The sequence below is a fragment of the Vigna unguiculata genome, chromosome 4 (assembly GCF_037176805.1).
Source record: "Vigna unguiculata cultivar grain cowpea cultivar isolate G323 ecotype 2 chromosome 4, ASM3717680v1, whole genome shotgun sequence".
In the NCBI taxonomy this organism is placed as follows: domain Eukaryota; kingdom Viridiplantae; phylum Streptophyta; class Magnoliopsida; order Fabales; family Fabaceae; genus Vigna; species Vigna unguiculata.
The window spans coordinates 15,191,743-15,210,489 of record NC_140795.1 but is presented as its reverse complement, the minus strand read 5'-3'; the positions used below and the strand labels follow the sequence as shown (position 1 = coordinate 15,210,489).

The following is an 18,747-nucleotide window of genomic DNA, read 5'->3' as shown; positions in this document are numbered from 1 at the left end:
GTTTTTCTAGCAGCTCTTCAATATGTTTCTTCAACTCCACTAGCTCAGTAGGAGCCATTTTGTAGGGTGTTATAAACACTGGTCTTGCTCCCGGCACCAGATCAATGGAGAACTCAATCTCCTTAGAAGGGGGTAAACCAGGCACGTCCTCAGGAAACACATCTGAGAAGTCTCCTACCATAGGTGTCTCCATGTATCCGCCTTCAATCTCAATAGACAGTTGAGTCAGAATCAAGAAGCACTAAGATCCTTCCTTCATTGCCTTGTCCACCTGCTGTGAGGACATCAACAGGTCTTCATCTTCCAAGGTAGGAAACAACACCTTCCTCTCGTTGCAGTCAATGAGAATGTGATTGGCAGATAGCCAATCCATTCCCAATATGACATCTAGCCCCTCCAAGGGTAAACAGATGAGGTTTAACCTGTACTTGCGCCCCTCAACCTCGAACTTACACCTAGCACACACGGTCGAGGTTCTGACTAACCCAGAAGCAAGTGTGGACACCACCAGGTTATATTGGAGCTCTTTCACCAGAAGACCCAACTCTACCACTCTAGATTCCGACACAAAGGAATGTATCGCTCTAGAATCATACAGAACATGCAAGCTCCTACCAGCTATCATACACGACCCAATGATGAGGTTACCTAATCCAACTGCCTCTACACCCGTCACAACATACACCCGACCAGCTGCCTGTGATCTCGCATCTCCCCTCGTTTGATGTGGTTGATGTTGTGATGAAGGTCTCGACACTGTACTCCTACTAGCTGGGCAATCCTTGATGAAGTGGCCCTCCTAGCCGTATCTATGGCATGTCCTCCTGCCAGAGAGCTGGGGGCAGGCATTCCTCAGATGGGGCCCCCCGCAATGAAAGCACTGTGGCCTCGAAGGCCGGGACTGCTGAGGCTGATGTGAGAACTTCCTAGGCCCCTGAGGTTGAGGCCTAGAGTACGGCTTCCTCCTGTCGTCGTGTCTGCTCGTGGACCCAGATGGTCCTCTCACCTTCTGTTAAGACCTCTACTAAGCTTCAACTTCAGCCTTAAGTTTCTCCATTACTCTTACCTTCTCTACCAAGACAGGGAATTCTTTGATAGAGAGTGGAGCCACCATGAGTTTGAGATCACCTCTCAACCCATTCTCAAATGTCCCACACTGCTAGTCTTCTGCCATCTTTAAGGTGTGGAATCTGCCCAAGTGTTTAAATTTTTCAGCGTACTCTGACACTGACATGTCTCCTTGCATCAGCTGCAAGAACTCAACCTCCTTTACGTACCTCACACTATTTGGAAAGTACTCAGCATAGAACTTCTTCTTGAACAGCTCCCAAGTGATGGGTTCCCTGCTATCTTCCAACATCATCTTCATGTTGGACCACCAATGCACAGCCTCTCCAGCAAGAAGATACTCAGTGTATGCTAATATGTTCTCTACAAGACATCTCTTTGCATCATAGATTCGTTCCATGTCCCGCATCCACTGGTCGGCTCCATCCGGGCTAACCTTGCCATCAAAGCGGGATGGATGATGTTGTTGGAAATCCTCTAAACTCCACTCTTGCACTCGTGGTAGTGAATCTTGGGAAGAACTAGCGGCTGAGCGATTTTCTCCTATCTGATGCAGGGCTTCCAAGTGCATCTGCTGAGTCGCCTCTGCTGGTAGTCTTGCAGACTCCATCTGTTGCAAGGCTAGGTTTTGTTGATTCACCATGTTAGCATTCTGCTGCTGCATGGCTGCGATCATCGCCTCGATTGCTCCCACCAAATGAGGATTATCTGGGTTTGGGATAGGAGGAGGAGGAGGCCTAAGAACCATCAGATTAGTCAACAGGTACCACAACCATGCCAAAGACGTTACAAGGAACACACAACAGAAACTAAGCAAGCTCACACCTACAGATCCTAAAGGAACCACTGCTCTGATACCAAAAATGTAACATCCCGTTTTAATAGTTTTTATGCTATCAAACAAAACATTAAATTATGATAATTCAAAAGCAGATGATAGGAATAGGCCGGTATAAGGTATCAATACAGTCATCCTCAAAATAACTATACATGTACTGCCTATACATATAGCCTACACTTAGAAAAGGGTTACAAAACGCCCAAAACATCTAAGCAAAACTAAAGGTGAAAGCTACTGCTGAAAGCGTCCAAACACCACTCAACTCCTGTCCAGGAGGGGTGTATCCTTACCTGCATTTTTAGCCGCTCACGCCAATCATTAAGGGCGATCATTGCAAAATAGAAAGACACACAGAACAAACATATGCAAGAAGGGTAAGCTAACTTAAATAAGAAGGAATCATACAATTTAATAGTTAAGCATTAATCAAGATCTATCACATAATTATTAGAATTGTTCAAAATCACCACAATCATAACACACCATCACCATTCTAGACTCGATATCCGGATTATGTAAGTGACATTGGAGCTCTTGGTGGCTTGCACCAGTGACGGTTCCTAAACTCTGCAGAGTTTTGGGCACAAGGGGTATTCACCCAACCACTCCCAGGGTAAGCCCCCTTCTCGTCTATGACGGATCGGGTCCATAGACTAGGACCTCTTGCTACTCCTCCCGACATAATCCATTATGCTCTATATGAGTCTTAATGGTTATAGGAGCGTCAGGATACCACCAATTTGAGTCCTCATGTCCTTACATTCACTAAAACCATCATCTTTAGAATTTCCCTTAAAATCCTAATTCCACCACATTCTCATACAGACCAATTTCACACAATTCCATCACACTGACTATCATGCATAAAACTCACATACAAGATAGGCCATTATCACATCAATCCAATTAGCACAACTTCATTTAATCAAAAACAGGGAAGGAACTCAAATTCTGTAGTGAATCTCGCTCAAGCTAGAGAATCTCGCCTAAGCTAGAGAGTTGTCTCGCTTAGGCAAGTCACTTTCGCCTGGGCGAGACTCCAAACAGAGAGTAACCCCAAAATCTGAGTGAATTCTCGCTCAGGCTAAGCTGTCTCGCCTAGACGAGATTGACTCTCGCTCAGGCAAAACCAGCTCGTCTAGGCGAGACCTCGCGCAGCATCAGGGGTGAGTTTCTGGTATTTTCGCTCAGGTGAGAGTTGCTCGCCTAGGCGAAACCATCACCAAGACATGGAGAATGAAGAATTACACAATCAGACCCATAATTTAGAGGTTAACTAGTGAATTCTAGTTGGAATTGAACCCAAATAAAGATGAAACCTACCTAGGAGAAAGGAAGCCGAGGGAGGAAGCTGTTGAGGGTCCTATTGGGTTGGTCCTTCCAGAATTTGAACATGAAACGGACAGACAGTGAGATGGCAGAATTTGAGGAGAGATTGGGAGAAAATTGGGGAGCAGGAAAGATGAGAAAGATGAGGTATGGTGGTTTGTTTCTAACTGAGAGAGGGAAAAGTTAAAAGGAATATCACATAATAGCTAAAATTAGAGGTTGATGTAAACTTTAATTCATAAATTAATTATAATTTTTTATTTATAATAAAAATTATCCCAAAACACTACTAACTTTTTAATTTATAAAATTATCGTTTAACTTTGTCATTATAATGATTAATTGTTTTGATCTTTAAATTTGATTGCTATCTAATGATTTGTTTGTAGTGTACGTAAATATGTTTTTATAATAATTGCAAATAGTAAAAGTATAATTAAAAATATTTAATATAATTATTATTATAATGAAAACTAATAACTAAACATAAAATAAACAAAGTTTTTATAAAATATTTTAAAAAAATTGCAACACTAATAATATACTTTTTTTTATTACTTGTTATAATTATGCAATAAAAATATTTCATTGAAAGCGAAAAAGTTGGTTAACAAATCTTAGAATGAAAAATAAAAAACGATTGAAATCGTGTACCCCATAAAAATTGTAAAAAGAAATTCTCATTATACTAGAATAATATGTATTTAAAAAAATATTATTACTATACTTATTTTGATAAAAATATTATTAAGTCTATATTAAAATTATAAAAGAGCATATACATAAAATAGTTATATTTTATTAATTTTTAATATTTTATAATCTTTTGCTATATAAGTAAAGAAGATACTAAAAAGTTTATTTTATTATCTATTTTATTTCGTTGACTGATGTTCTAGAAATTAGTATTTTAATTATTTGATATTTCAATTTCTTTTTTATTTATATTTATTTTGTTGTCACATGTGAATGCAAATTATTTTACTTTTTATTCATTTATTTCTATTATATATTACAATATATAAGAACAAAAGATATTAAGAAATTTATTTCTTATTCATTTTATTTTGTTGACAAATATCTAAAAGTTAGTTTTTTAATTATTTCACATTTTTAATTTTTTTATTTATATTTATATTTATTTTATTTTCACACGTGTGTAGAAGTTATTTTATATTTTATCCATTTATTTATATTATAATATAAAGATATACTAGAAAATTTGCTTTACTACACATCGTATTTAGTTGATAAGTGTTTTAAAAATTAGTATCTTAATCGTTTTACATTTTTAATGTATTATTTATTTATATTGATTTTGATGTCACATATGCATGAAGTTATTTTACCTGTTTTATTTATTTGTTTTATTTATATTTATTTTGTTGTCACGTATTTATAAAATTTATTATACTCTTTTATCCATTTAATTTATTTTTAAACTAATTTGCCTATACTACTTTTTTTATTCTTAATTTTATTCTTTTATAACTTCTAATTAATTGGTTATTTAATAAATTATTCAAGAATAGCTTAGATTTAAATTATAACTTTTCACTACTATTTTTTTCAACTTCAATTTTATCTTTTTATGATTTACACTACCATATAAAAAATTGTCTCTCTAAAAATTATTTTATTATTTTATCCAATAAATTTGTTTTTAATCTGATTTACGGTAAATATAGCAATATATCTCCACTCTAACTTTCAATATATAGTAAATTATGACTTTAGTTCTTAAATAGAATTATTATTTTCACAAATTTAAAATCTTTATATCAATTTCTAAAATGTCAATTTTGAAATTATTTTTTTAATCAATTTAATTCATGATATGTATTTCTAAAACTTCTATTATTATAATATAAGAAAAGAAGATATTAAGAAATGTATTTTAATACCCATTTTATTTTATTGTAAGGTGTTCTAAAATTTAATCTTTTAATTATTTGACATTTTTTATTTTTTTATTTGTATTTATTTTATTGTCACGTGTGTATTGAGGTTATTTTACTTTTTTATAATTTTATTTTATTTTTTTATTTATATTTATTTTATTGTCACATGTTCATAAGATTTATTTTATTTTATTATCTATTATAATATAAGAAAAGAAGATACTAAAAATTTATTTTATTACTTATTTTATTTTCTTAGCAAGTGTCCAAAAAATTACTCTTTTAGTCATTTGACATTTTTTATTTTTTTTTTATTTATATTTATTTTGTTGTCCATGTGCATGAAAGTTATTTTACTTTTTATCCATTTATTTCTATTAAAATATAAAAAAAAAATACTAGAAAATTTGCTTTATTGGCCGTTTTATTTTGTTGACAATATTTTTAAAAATTAGTTTCTTAGTCATTTGATCTTTTAATTTCTTTTTTATTTATATTTATTCTGTTGTCACACCTTACATGAAAGTTATCTTACTTTTCTTATTAATTTATTTTATCTTTTTAATTTTTTAATTTATGTTTATTTTGGTGTCACATGTGCATAGAATTAATTTTATTTTTAAAACTAATTTGCTTATAATATTATTTTTATTCTTAATTTTATTCTTGTATAACCTCTAATGAATTTGTCATTTGATAAATTATTAAAGAATAGCTTTTATTTAAATAAAATTCTTATACCATCTTTTTCATTTTTTTATTTTATCTTTTTATTATAATATAAGAAAAGAAAGATATTGAGAAATCTACTTTATTATTATTCTTTTGTTGTCAGGTGTCCTAAAACACTACTAGAAATTCTCATATTACATGAGATTTTTCTTTCAAATTTATTAAAAAAGTTTGCAAGAAAATAGTGCTTTTTGCTATTCTTTCTAAGAAACTTAATTGGTAGGTAATTCCTTGTAAATAATTATTTCCTACAAAATTATAAAATTCGTAAATATTTCCTACAAAATATTTTAAAAAAATTGGTAGTAATTTCTTGCAAATTTATTTTCATAACAAAATTTACAAGTATTTCCTACAAAATAAAATTGGCAGAAAATATTAAATTTTTTTAGCAGTAAAAGTTAGTCTTTTTATCATTGAAAATTTTTAATTTGTTTTTTATTTATATTTATTTTGTTGCCACATGTGGATAGAAATTATTTTACTTTTTTACCATTTATTTCTATTATAATATAAAAAAAAGATATTAGGAAATTTTCTTTATTATCATTTTTATTTCGTTGACAAGTGTTCTAAAAGTTTGTTTTTTAGTCATTTAATATTTTTAATTTCCTTTTTATTTATATTTATTTTGTTGTCACATGTGCATAGAAGTTATTTTATTTTTTTGTGAATTTATTTTATTTTTCAATTTTTTTATTTATATTTATTATGCCGCTACATGTGCACAAGATTTATTATGTATTACAATATAAGAAAAGAAGCGACTAAGAATTTTTGTTTTATTATCCACTTTATTTTGTTGATGTAATAGTGAGTTACTTTAATTTCTTTTGTATTTATATTTATTTTACTGGCACAATTTACATGAAAGTTATTTTGCTTTTCTTATCATTTATTTTATTTTTTATTTTTTTTTTATTTATGTTTATTTTGCTGCCACAAATAGGTGCATTAAATTTATTTTATTTTAAAACTAATTATCCTATACTATTTTTTTATTTTTTATTTTATCTTTTATAACTTCTAATTAATTGGTCTTATAATAAACTAGCGTATACACAGGCGTTGTGTGTATGTATTTTTTAAATATTCATGATTTTATATTAATATAATGTTTTTAAGTTAATATATAAAATAAAATTATATTTATTAGAAATAAAGTGAAATATATAAGAAAAGATGAGAGAATAATTGTTGATACAGATAGGCACTGTCGCGCCTTTGTGTACGCATTTTTTAAATATACGTGATATTATATTAGTAGGTGATGATAATGTAATTTTATGAAGTTAATATATAAAATAAAATTATATTTATTAAAAATAAAGTGAAATATATTATAAAAGATGAGAGAATAACCGTTGATAAATAGAGAAAAAGAGAATAGCATAGATATGTGATTTTATAAACATATTTGTAGAAGTAACGGTCAATTTTTAAAAATTTAATAAATAATTATATTTTAAAGGGTAAAATTTATATTTTAAAATGTAGACACAAAAGAGAGAAACTTCTTTATATATTGTTATAGATTATTAAAGAATAGCTTATATTCACATTATAAATTTTATATTATTTTTTTCATTTTTTCATTTTATGTTTTTATGATTTACACTGCTTTATAAAAATTGTCTCTCTAAAACAAGTCATTACATGCATTAATTAGAAAAGTTTAAAAATACGCATTAGGTGAGTCTATTCATACACTAATTAAATGAGTCTTGCAACACATTAGATGAATTTTTTCATACTTTGATTAAATGAGTCTAACAATATACATTAGAATAGTTTGTTTACAGACATATTATATGAATCTATTAATATACATGAGATATTCTATATGTAAGACCCCCTTTTTTATTTAAAAAGGCTTTGGGTCTAGCCTTAATAGAGGGCCCAAGGTCAACCCACTAGGGACCTCTAGAACCCCCATTTCCAGCCACTAACTCTCATTTTTGTCTCCTTTCCAAAAATAGTCCACCTCTTTTCTCCCTTGTCTGAAACAGAAGCTTTGCTAGGGTACAACAAGATCCTCCCTTGAGCTTACTGAATGTTATCCTCCGTGTAAGTAGAATTCTAAACTCATGCTCCCTTTCGTTTCTTTTCTTTTGGGGCTTGTTCTTGGGTTAGCATCTGTCAAGGTAAGGGAAGCTAAAACTCCTTCTTTTTCTTTGAAATGGATTTTACTTATTTTCGTTCTGGAATGTGCTGAGTATGTTTGATTGATGATTGCATTGAATGGGGATGAATTTCATGTTTGGGTATCTATGGGTTAGAGAATTTTAGGTAGTTTAGAATGCAATTGGAATAAGAGATATTGATTGTTGCATTTGTTCAGTTTGGTATCATCTATAAACCACTTTGAAATGAGTTTGAGAAGATAAAAGTGCAAGATACCAAATTGTGCAGTGGGACAAGTCAAAATCTCACAACCAAGAAGCATATGGTGTGGTGCTACTCATTTTCCTACACTGCACACTTTTCGTAAAATGAAGGTTCCTACTTTTTTACCGTTGGATCGAGCTGAAATTTTAACAGCTGATCCTAGACACATAGTTCTTGACTTTGACCGATTGGATCTTGAATCAGAGGTCTGTGGTGAGAGCAGTTTTTATCGCAAGGTCCCTGTAGTTTTAGTTGTTGACAACATTGACCTTTGTTGCTTTTTGGTGCATAACTTTCTCTATAGTTATTCAATTAAGTTGGTTCTTTTTTGCATTTGGTTCTTGATTCAATCATCTTTAATTTGAATGTAATTACAAATTTTTTAGAGCTTTATACAAGCTGCAGTTTTGTTTCTAAAATCACAAATTGTTTGCATAATGTGTTTAATTTGGATTGGATAAAAATTATAAGAATTAGTTATTTTCCAAGAGAGACATATGTTGTATGGTTTTTAATATGTGTTTTCAAATGCTTGTGTGAGAATATAGGATATTCCATGGGAAAATCCTATTTGATTTAATTAGTTGTGTGTTCATTGATGTAAGGAGTCAGTACTGAGGTTTATCCTGACACTCTAATGCTCATTCAAGACTCATGTAGAGTGGAATGAGTCATGTGGTGAGAGAGACAGGAGGTCCTTTCTTTAAGAACAACCCCAGGGTTCTTATGATGGTTAAAGGGACTAACCTTGTGTGGTAGGGTGAAACCCATTGAATGACTCTACAGGTAGTAGAGGCCACCACAAGGACAAAAATCACAAAGAATCATACATCAATGTCTAGATCCGGATAATTGAGTCTAGAGTGTCATTTTATGTGATGGGTTAGTTGATATTACTTAGCATTGTGTAATTGGTGCGTTGTTCTGCAATTATTTTCAGTGTTATATATATATATATATATATATATATATATATATATATATATATACACATACTTACATAGTGTTATGTTTCCTTGTGATGTTTTCCTTTTTGCAATGATCACCAAATATTTGGTGTGTTTAAACTAATCTGTTTCTAAATTTTGTTTATGGCATGTGTTTTGTGCCTTAGTTTTCCTGTTCAGTATATTTTGGATGACTGTAAAAGGTTAATTCTGATATGCTTCTGCCTTGACTCTATTTTATTATGATTATGTGACTTTTTATTTATTAGATTTATCTATTAAATGGGATGTCCCATTATGTGTTCTCTTAATACACATTAGACGATTATGTACGTACATATTAGATGAGTGTAATAATACACAGTGCATAAGCGTTTCTAATATTGATTAGACAAGTCTAGCATTAGATATTAGACAAATCTATTGATGCATTGATTATACAAATATAGCAATGCACATTAGACCTATATGTTCACACTGATTTATATTTATAACAAATATACTCTATGTATTTTTGCATAGTTTATCCTTTATATCTTTAGATAATTTACTCTATATTTTATTTTACATGTTAAATCCTTTGTATGTTTACAAAACTTACTATATATATATATATATATATATATATATATATATATATATATATATATATATATATATATATATATTAAACTTATTTTTCACGTTGATTACATTAACAATTTAATTATAAATTTTTTCTTCAACCTCTAAATATCCTTTAATATAATATATATTTAAATATTTTTTAATATAATATATATTTATTAACATAAAAAACACATATAATCATATATTAACCTGTACGTAGGGACGGGTTTAAACTAGTTATCCATTACGTAACTAATAAAATTAATTATGTTTATAAAGATAAAACTAGTAAACGATAATGTACACAAAAGAAAGATCGCTTACAAAACACAATGTCAGAGTCCAAATATTTTTACATGATTATTTAACGAAGTTTTACTACTTTGCCACATTATCGTATTCCTTAATATAAAATAGTGATAAAGAATTTAAATATTTATAAACAAACATTATTCTTTTATTTCAGAATCTTAATTTACTAAATTTCATTAAGTATAGATAGCATTATAATAAATTAATATATTTGTCCTGTTTTTTCATGATTTACCATCTAGTGATAACCTCTTCTCCCAAATTAATGATATCGTAATTATTACTGACATGTAATTCATTATTCACAACATGATAATGAAATGTCATTTTTAAAGTAACACTATTACCATCAATTGTTTTCGAAAAAATCATATTAATGGATTTTTAAAGAAATTGAACCAAATTCAACGTGAAAAATAGTAAGTTATTGAAGTAAAAAATTATCATTACAGTAGTAAGATAAAAATATGTTAATAAACCTATCATGATAGGGGAACATTTTCCTACAAATGTTTAAGTTATTTTTTGGGCAACAAAATAACACAAACACATTCAACACACTATATTTTCACCTTACTCAAACCAGGTGTAAAATACATTATATGATACATAATGTACAACTGATTCTCCTCTATTTTTCATAACATTCCTTAAGTGTTGAAAGAAACACGAGACCCTTTCCCACATGGCCCCAACTTCCTGCACACTATAAATATTTTGGCTCACTCTTTTTTATTCTAGAATGGATATTCCCAAATATAGATTTAAATTTCAAAATAGTTATTCTGAAACAGAAAGGGGTGAGCAAAGATTTTTAAAGGGTACAGAAAGAAATACCCTTCCCGCAACCATAACTATGGTTGGTACAGTCATGGTTACAGAACAATCAACAGAGATGCCACCTAATCAAATAAGCCCAGAATATGACAGATTGTGAACCTGTCCAGACCCCACTGGATCAGAGTGGTGGCTCCCATGCCCTCAAAGTGCTTCCAATACTGAGACCTGCAAGCCAAACTGGTTTGTTTGGCTTGGGTATGAAGATGGTTTTAAGTTTTAACCATGATAAACAGCCTACACCATCTCTCTGCTTCATGAGAGGTTTAATACATAGATTCAACCTCCATATGATTTCCCTACCCCAGGAATTCAAGGGTAGGTGGGCAATTACCTCATGATTTGTGATAATAACCGAGTCAATCCAGTGAAGATCATAGCATATTTATAGCAACTGAACGTCTAAAAGTTAACAATCAACAAGAAGATAACGATGGAATAATTGTCCTCGATTGCTAACATTGTGCACAACAAAGTAAACTAAGCAAAATTGGCTCTAGCTTTTACCTAATATTATTAAAGAAACTCCATATCTTGATCCTAGAGACCATCACTAAAACGTATCTTAAGGGAAATTGTTTTTTTAATCTGCAATCTCAATGATATCGAAGAACAATAAGCTGGTATCTTGTACAAAATTAATTAACAATGAACTCCTACTTCAGGGCCGTATGGATAAAAGAATAGACTGGAGACTGCATGATTGGTGACCCTAATGCTAAAAGAATTGATAACTAAATTTTATATCGAGAAACAGTACATCATAATACACAAGGAAAAGTGGAACAGGGGGTTCCAAATGCAGTGTGAATGAGGTGAAAGGCTTTCTCTCACTAGTTCAACTAATCCGCTCTCAAACAACTCTCTTACAACAAGAACTGACAGGTGGAGGGAACACGGAACCGGTCAACAACGAGGACAGTAGGACCTTGTCAACCATCGAAACAAATCTTGTGATATAATCACACGCCCCTAGGCATGTACATACCGGTGGTAGCAGGACAGCGAACTAGAGATAATTTCAAAGATGAGGAAAAAATTTTCTCACTGACCATTCTCTTAATTTCTGGTATATCCTACTCAATATGAGAATTCGTGACCTCGAAGGGAAATATATTTCTTGACCCAGATGGCAATGTCCTCAGCACAAGCCTGGGCCTGAGGGCTTTTGATAAGGATGTCAAGTGTTGCAAATTCATGGACTGCATCTTTATACTCATAAACAGGTGCATCAACATTCACCTTCCTAAGCTCCTCTGAATACGCAATGGCACGGTCCCTCATCCAGTCGTGTTCTGCCACCACTGTCAATGTTGGAGGTCTCTGCTTTAAAGGAGGTCCCTGGCCTGGGACAAGGGGATTGGCAGCTGGATGGTCTAGGCTAAATTCCCCTTCTGGTAGAAATAGTTTCCATGCTAGCATACACATGGCCTTGTCATAAAAGTAAGAGTTTGCCAACTTTATTTCAGAATGAGTGGGCACACTTCCAATAAAAAATGGATACATAAGGACCTGTGCCACCACCTTGACAGGGTCCAGAAGTGAACCTGCTTCTACAGCTTTCCGAGCCACATGGTCTGCAATATTTGCACCACAACTCGCACCAAGAAGAACACATCTAATACCAAAGAAAGAAAAAAAGGTTAAGCAGTGAAAAAGTGGATCACATAACTCCCGAAAAACTAAAAATTGCGTAACAGACAACATAACAGCTTATCTACAAACCAAGTTGCCCTTCAACTTTCTTTCTCTTTTTCTTTTTTCGGTTTCAAACAAGACCAAATGAACAGGCATAGCATTCCAAAATATTTATGTCCATGTCCAAAGGAGGTAGATGAAATCTTTGCAAAATCAATGATGCAATAGTCAAGCAAAACAAAAGCAATCACATAGATGCCGAGTGCCTCGTAATATATGCTCTAAAAAGTAATTTACTATTTGAAAATTTACATTTTCAATAAAAATTTAAATATAGAATGTTAAAAATAGGAAATTAAATAGAATAAGATTGATTCCCAAACTAAGTTTCATGGTAAGTATTGAATTTGTTAAAGGGAGACACCAATAAATCTTAATGTAGGTTTGTAGAGATATACGCAGAAAAGATTCAACAAGATCAGAAATTCTCAGTCAAAACCAAGATAAACTGAATTCTAAAACAATGCACAAAATGGAACAAAGAATGACACGACGCCAAAATGGTCAGTAGAGACCCCTACAAATGAGGAAATCAAACGTTCATGCGAACTGTGAAGCCATTACTATCATAGGCTTCATTATATAACCACATGTAGCAATATACTAGTAGTTGATTGTAAGTATTAGTACTACGTTCATATATTGGAATACACAAGCATCACGAAGGTTGAGATAAATTCTTGTACATTTCAAATATGTCTTTTAACACAAAATTATAAACTCCGAAATTCCAAAGGGATGGATGGGATGCCCTTTTATATGTACATATATATATATATGAAAAGAAACTATTTGATATGTGAAGACATAATTTAATGTATTTTTCTATTATTTCTATAAGATTAGATAATCTTATAGAAATAATAGAAATAAATGGAAAAAAATGTTTCATTTTCATTTAAAAAAAAACTTGTTTGGTGGAACTTGAAATTCGAATTAAGGCTCTTTTTAGTAAAGAAAAGGCATAACCTTTTTTTTTAGTTCAGGAACAAGAAGATTTCATTGGAAATATTCAGAGATTCTTAGGGAGTCTAAACAAAAAAAGTCTTAAAAAGAAAAAAAAAAAATTGTTCAAATTTAATCTTTATCAAATTTGAATATCAAAATAGTAGATACAAATATAATTCAACAGGTTAGGTCCACTTACTTTTTTTTATTTTTCCATTATTAAATTTTACACTTTTTCTTTTTTATTACAAATAGAAAAATTTTCAAAATAACAAGAATCTTTTTATTCTTCCTTCAAATAGAAAGACTATTGCTTTTGAAAAAAAAGTGAAAAACCCCTCGGATTTGAACCGATGACTTACGCCTGTGTTACTCTACCACTAAGTTAAAAAGAATGAAATATATATATATATATATATATATATATATATATATATATATAACTGAAATCTGTTACTAGAAAAGAAATCATCAGACCGAGACCAAAGAAGGTCAAGTCCAGCAAGAAAAAGTTTCACATAAACTAGTGTTTCAGAACCTTAGGTCCACCGACCTTTTTTTCCTATCAAAACCCTCTAATTTCCCATCAGGATGGCCTGTGCTAACATCAAGTGACATCCACCAGAAGGATATTCTTCAGGACATCATCACTTTACCTCTTCTCTCTCTCTCTCTCTCTCAATGACATTTGTGTTTTTCAGCATATCTAGAATACTAGGTTATAAGAACTAGGTTAATTAGCTACAGAAACTATCTAAAAGTGAATGGATCCATGTAATCGAACAAAATGTCTTTAGATAAGATGCAAAATGAAGCTTATTACGCCTTCTGCAATCAGCTTCTCTAGAATGTTAAGTTCAAAGAACTAGGATAATTAGCTACAGACACAATCTAAGTGAATAAATTCATGCCATCAAATATTATGTCTTACATAGGATAAAAATGAAGCTCAGTGCTTCTATAGACACAAACCAATCCCAATCTGGAAAGTGAGATGGGCAAACATGCTATTCTACCAAGGAAAGAGTAGCAAAGAACTATACACAAGTAAAAAATTTCATTTGAATACAACCTAAAGAGTTAAATAAACAGGAAGGGAGAAAGAAAAGATATTGTGATGATTTTTGAAAACCATATATACTCGAACAACGTACCATAACCTCAAACCCCAAAAGATAAGGAATTTCATCACGTTAAACATAATGCTCTCTCAACACAAACCAATCCCAATTTGGAAAGTGAGATGGGCAAACATGCTATTCGACCAAGGAAAGAGTAGCAAAGAACCATACACAAGTAAAAAAATTCATTTGATTACAACCTAAAGAATTAAATAAACAGGAAGGAAGAAAGAAAAGATATTGTGATGATTTTTGAAAACCATATATACTCGAACAACGTACCATAACCTCAAACCCCAAAAGATAAGGAATTTCATCACGTTAAACATAATGCTCTCTCAAGTCTCTGCAACAACTGAGAATCCCAAGCCACATATATGCACAGATCTATATTTTGGCACATGAAGATGCATCAAAAATGTAATTTTGTTCAAGAAAATTCAAGAGTGCAACAGGTTAACCAGTAAAACAAGGCTGAATACATATCATTGTTTCAAGTCTGAAACTTCCCTAAATGGTCTAAATCAAACAAGTAAAACAAAGTGAAAGAATAACTCTAAAGACATCTTCCTAGAAAACACTAAGATTCTGTTTCGATAAACTTTTTCACAAACACTTACAACAACATAAAATAAAAAGAGAAAACAAATCAAACTTCTCCCATGTTAAAAATCAACTTATGCCCGCAAGTTTTGGAGAAATTAGATAAAATAGTTTCTAGGAGAAACTCAAATTATTTTATATTTTTTACTTTTGTCTTCTATAATTATTATGGAACAACAAGTCGGTCACGACTTCATTTGCGATAAACATCAGATTAACAAATCCAACCAAAACATGCCTCCAAACTGAAAACCCCAAAACTACTCAACCTGTCACCTCCTCCCTAACTCATAGATGCCTTGATTAGATTGATACACTGCTCTACACTCTCCAATCACTATCAACACTTCGAAAAAAACACCGCACCATTCATATCAATCACAACAAGAATCATCATATTCGTATCAGTATCACCCGCAATCAGAAACTATAAAATTTACGAACAGATCAATCTACAAAATTCATGTGGAAATAAATCAAACGAGGGGTGATAAGAAAAGAGTGAGTTTCAACCTTGATGGATTTCCATGAGCAGCCAACCAAGGCTCAACTATTGAGGCTCCAAAAGAATCAACAATATGCTTGTGATGACCCTCCAATTTCCTCCCTCCCAACGACTTACTACACTCCGCCAAATTCACCTGCTTCGCCAGCCAATGCAGCACCTTCAACCCGTCCTCAAACGCCGCCGGGAACCGATTCTCCGGCGCCAGCCGGTAGCCGACCGCCACTACCACCGCGTCGCAGAGCTTCGCGATCCTCCGGCAGAACATATCGTTCGCCACCGAATCATTGCTCCCGCTCACCCACCCCCCGCCGTGGAACTGTAACACCACTGGTAACTTTTTCCAGCTACCGTCCGCCGTCGGCAAGTACCCCCGGTACTCTCCGGCGCTGCTCCGCCTCGCCTCCTCCCGCGGCGTAAACACTGAGCGCTCGTAGCTATTTCGCCGCACCGCGCGCGACGCTGTTTCAAGGTTCCCCGCGGATCCAGCAGGTTCGGATTTGTAGATAGTTTTGGATTTGGGTTCGGGAGCGAGTGCGGAATCGGGGAGGAAGATTCGGACGGAGAGGGAGGTCACGGGATCGATGTGGATATCTTTGGTGGCGACGCCGTCGGAGAAGGAGGGGTTGGCGGCGGCGACGGATTCCTCGGGTCGGGTCGTAACACCAAACTGGTTGGATTCTTCGGACGGGGCTTGGATCTGGTTCTGCAAACGGTTCTTTAGGAGAAACTTAAAGAAGACGCTGTAGAGTTTCACGGCCACGGTCGGCATCGCTGGTAGAATCAAAGACTCGGGGGTTTGCAGAAACCGGATAACCGTTAATTAGGATAATTTCATGGCTTAATTTGGATCGGATTAGGTTAATTAAGCTTGAAATCACATGAGATTAGGGGTTTTTCCGTTTTGTTTTGGGTTTGAAGGTTTGAATTGAATGGTTCTGATTTGAAGCTTGGGTTTGAATAATGGTGGCGAAGGTAAGAGAGAGGAAGAAGAGAAGAAAGATGAACACAGCACGCAAAGGCAGAGAGAAAAAGAAATGGGATTTGAATTGATTTTTCTTTTATTTTTTTTAAATAAAAAAGTGTTTGCCCTTTTGCATAAACAAGCTATTAATGTATGGGAAAAAAAATTCAAGAATTTATTCATTTTTAATATTTAAAATTTATAAAATTTTAACCTTTGCTGTGGTATTAAAAAAAACTATAGCTTTTATTAGATGTACAAGTTATATCGAATAAGTTTACATGAATAATTAATGAAAAGGTTAAAATTTATTACTACATCTAATTATATGAAGGTTTAATTGATCTAATTGAAGTGTGATTAATTTGGTGTGTGGTTATGTCATGTGGTTATGTTATATGTTAATATGTGATTTTTTATTTTTTTTTTGATTTTTTTTTATGTTAAATTTTTAATGTGACACGACGTGATAGTAAGAGTGTTATTGTCAAATATTAAATGTTATTATTTTGATTTTAATTTTATTTTTAAATAAATCCTTTTTATTTAATTTAATGTTTTTTATTTAATTTTGTTGTAATTTTTTTAATAATTAAAATATTTTTAATCTATTTTTTATATAATTAAAATTAATTAAGTATAAATATTTCACGAAGAGACGAGCAATTGAAATTAAAAAAAGAATATTTTACTTTTAGTATATTTACACTTCCTCAAAACAAGTTACACTTGCTTTTCTACTATTAATTTTAATATAATAGTATATTTAAGTTAGAAATTAAACAAACATAATTAATATATTAATATTTAGGCTATATAATAGCTGTATTTTACTTGGATGGGTCGTGATATCACTTCTATGTTGTTTATCTTACTATGGAAATAATATAAGTAACAACTATAACCTAAACTAGTTAATCAATCAAAATCATTATTATGGTGCATTTGAGTGATCTTGACAATCAAATTTAATAGATATTGCATTTCTCTTTCTTTCAGAAATGGCATTTTATGATATCATATTTAATTAATCAACTAAAAGAACCATAAATATAACATTATTAGAAGGAATAAACATTTTCTTTTAATTAATTTAAAATTTATCAATATATTATTTCTTAACAGTAATTTGAATCTTCGAATTTTCAACTAAATATAAGTATTATTTGAAAGAAGAAATTTAATATATATATATATATATATATATATATATATATATATATATATATATATATATATATATATTTATACATTGATACTATTTTTTATATAAAAATGATTATATCGAGAAACTTTTCAAAATTCAATGACAACATGTATCTTTATGGTAAAATGGTATAAAATATTAAAGGAAAATATTTTGGAGTAATAGTGGACATAAAAAAATATAAAAGTAAAATAAAGATGGAACATCGGTAACTTTGTAACAAAAAATATTTTCATAAACAATAATATTGATATAATTTAATTCAAATGTGAATATTTATATTCAAAATTCTAATAATTTCTAAACATATCTCTAGTTACTATAAAATATATCAAAATGTAATGATTTCTTAAATTAATATATGTTAATATTGCTGAAATTTAATTTAAAAGGTACTTTAGAAGTGATATGGTAGTTTAAAAATAGTGTAACTCAATTATTTTAAGGTTTAATCATATATTTAATCTTCATTTTCGTAGCAAAATCTCAATTTGGTCCCTCTATTTTTTTCATCTCAATTTGGTCCCTGTTTTGGGATATTTGATCTCAATTTAGTCTTTTCTGTTAGTGGTACAGTAACAACGTTAAATGGGATGTCACGTGTCAGTTCCTGGATTTTTTGACTTTTTTTTAATTTCTTTTTATTTTTTTGAATTTTTTTTAAACAAATAAAATAATTGTCACGTGTCAAGTTGTCGTCGTGCCACGTTACAAGCTGTCGTCGTGCCATGTGAATA

General features: G+C 31.5%; 2 protein-coding genes across 2 annotated transcripts; both read right to left on the bottom strand.

Moving 5' to 3' along the window:
• Positions 1 to 241: 241 nt before the first annotated feature.
• On the bottom strand, positions 242 to 625 carry LOC146886845 (uncharacterized). The gene has a single exon (XM_085671900.1). It carries the CDS (start codon positions 623 to 625, stop codon positions 242 to 244), a length of 384 nt encoding a protein of 127 aa, XP_085528026.1.
• Positions 626 to 11,529: 10,904 nt separating this feature from the next.
• On the bottom strand, positions 11,530 to 16,893 carry LOC114181954 (putative carboxylesterase 11). Its single transcript, XM_028068648.2, has 2 exons — positions 15,848 to 16,893; positions 11,530 to 12,582 (listed from the first exon to the last, which is right to left on the bottom strand). The coding sequence occupies exons 1-2, from the start codon at positions 16,609 to 16,611 to the stop codon at positions 12,045 to 12,047; spliced, it is 1,302 nt and encodes a 433-aa protein (XP_027924449.2). The 5' UTR covers positions 16,612 to 16,893; the 3' UTR covers positions 11,530 to 12,044.
• Between the last annotated feature and the right edge of the window lie 1,854 nt (positions 16,894 to 18,747).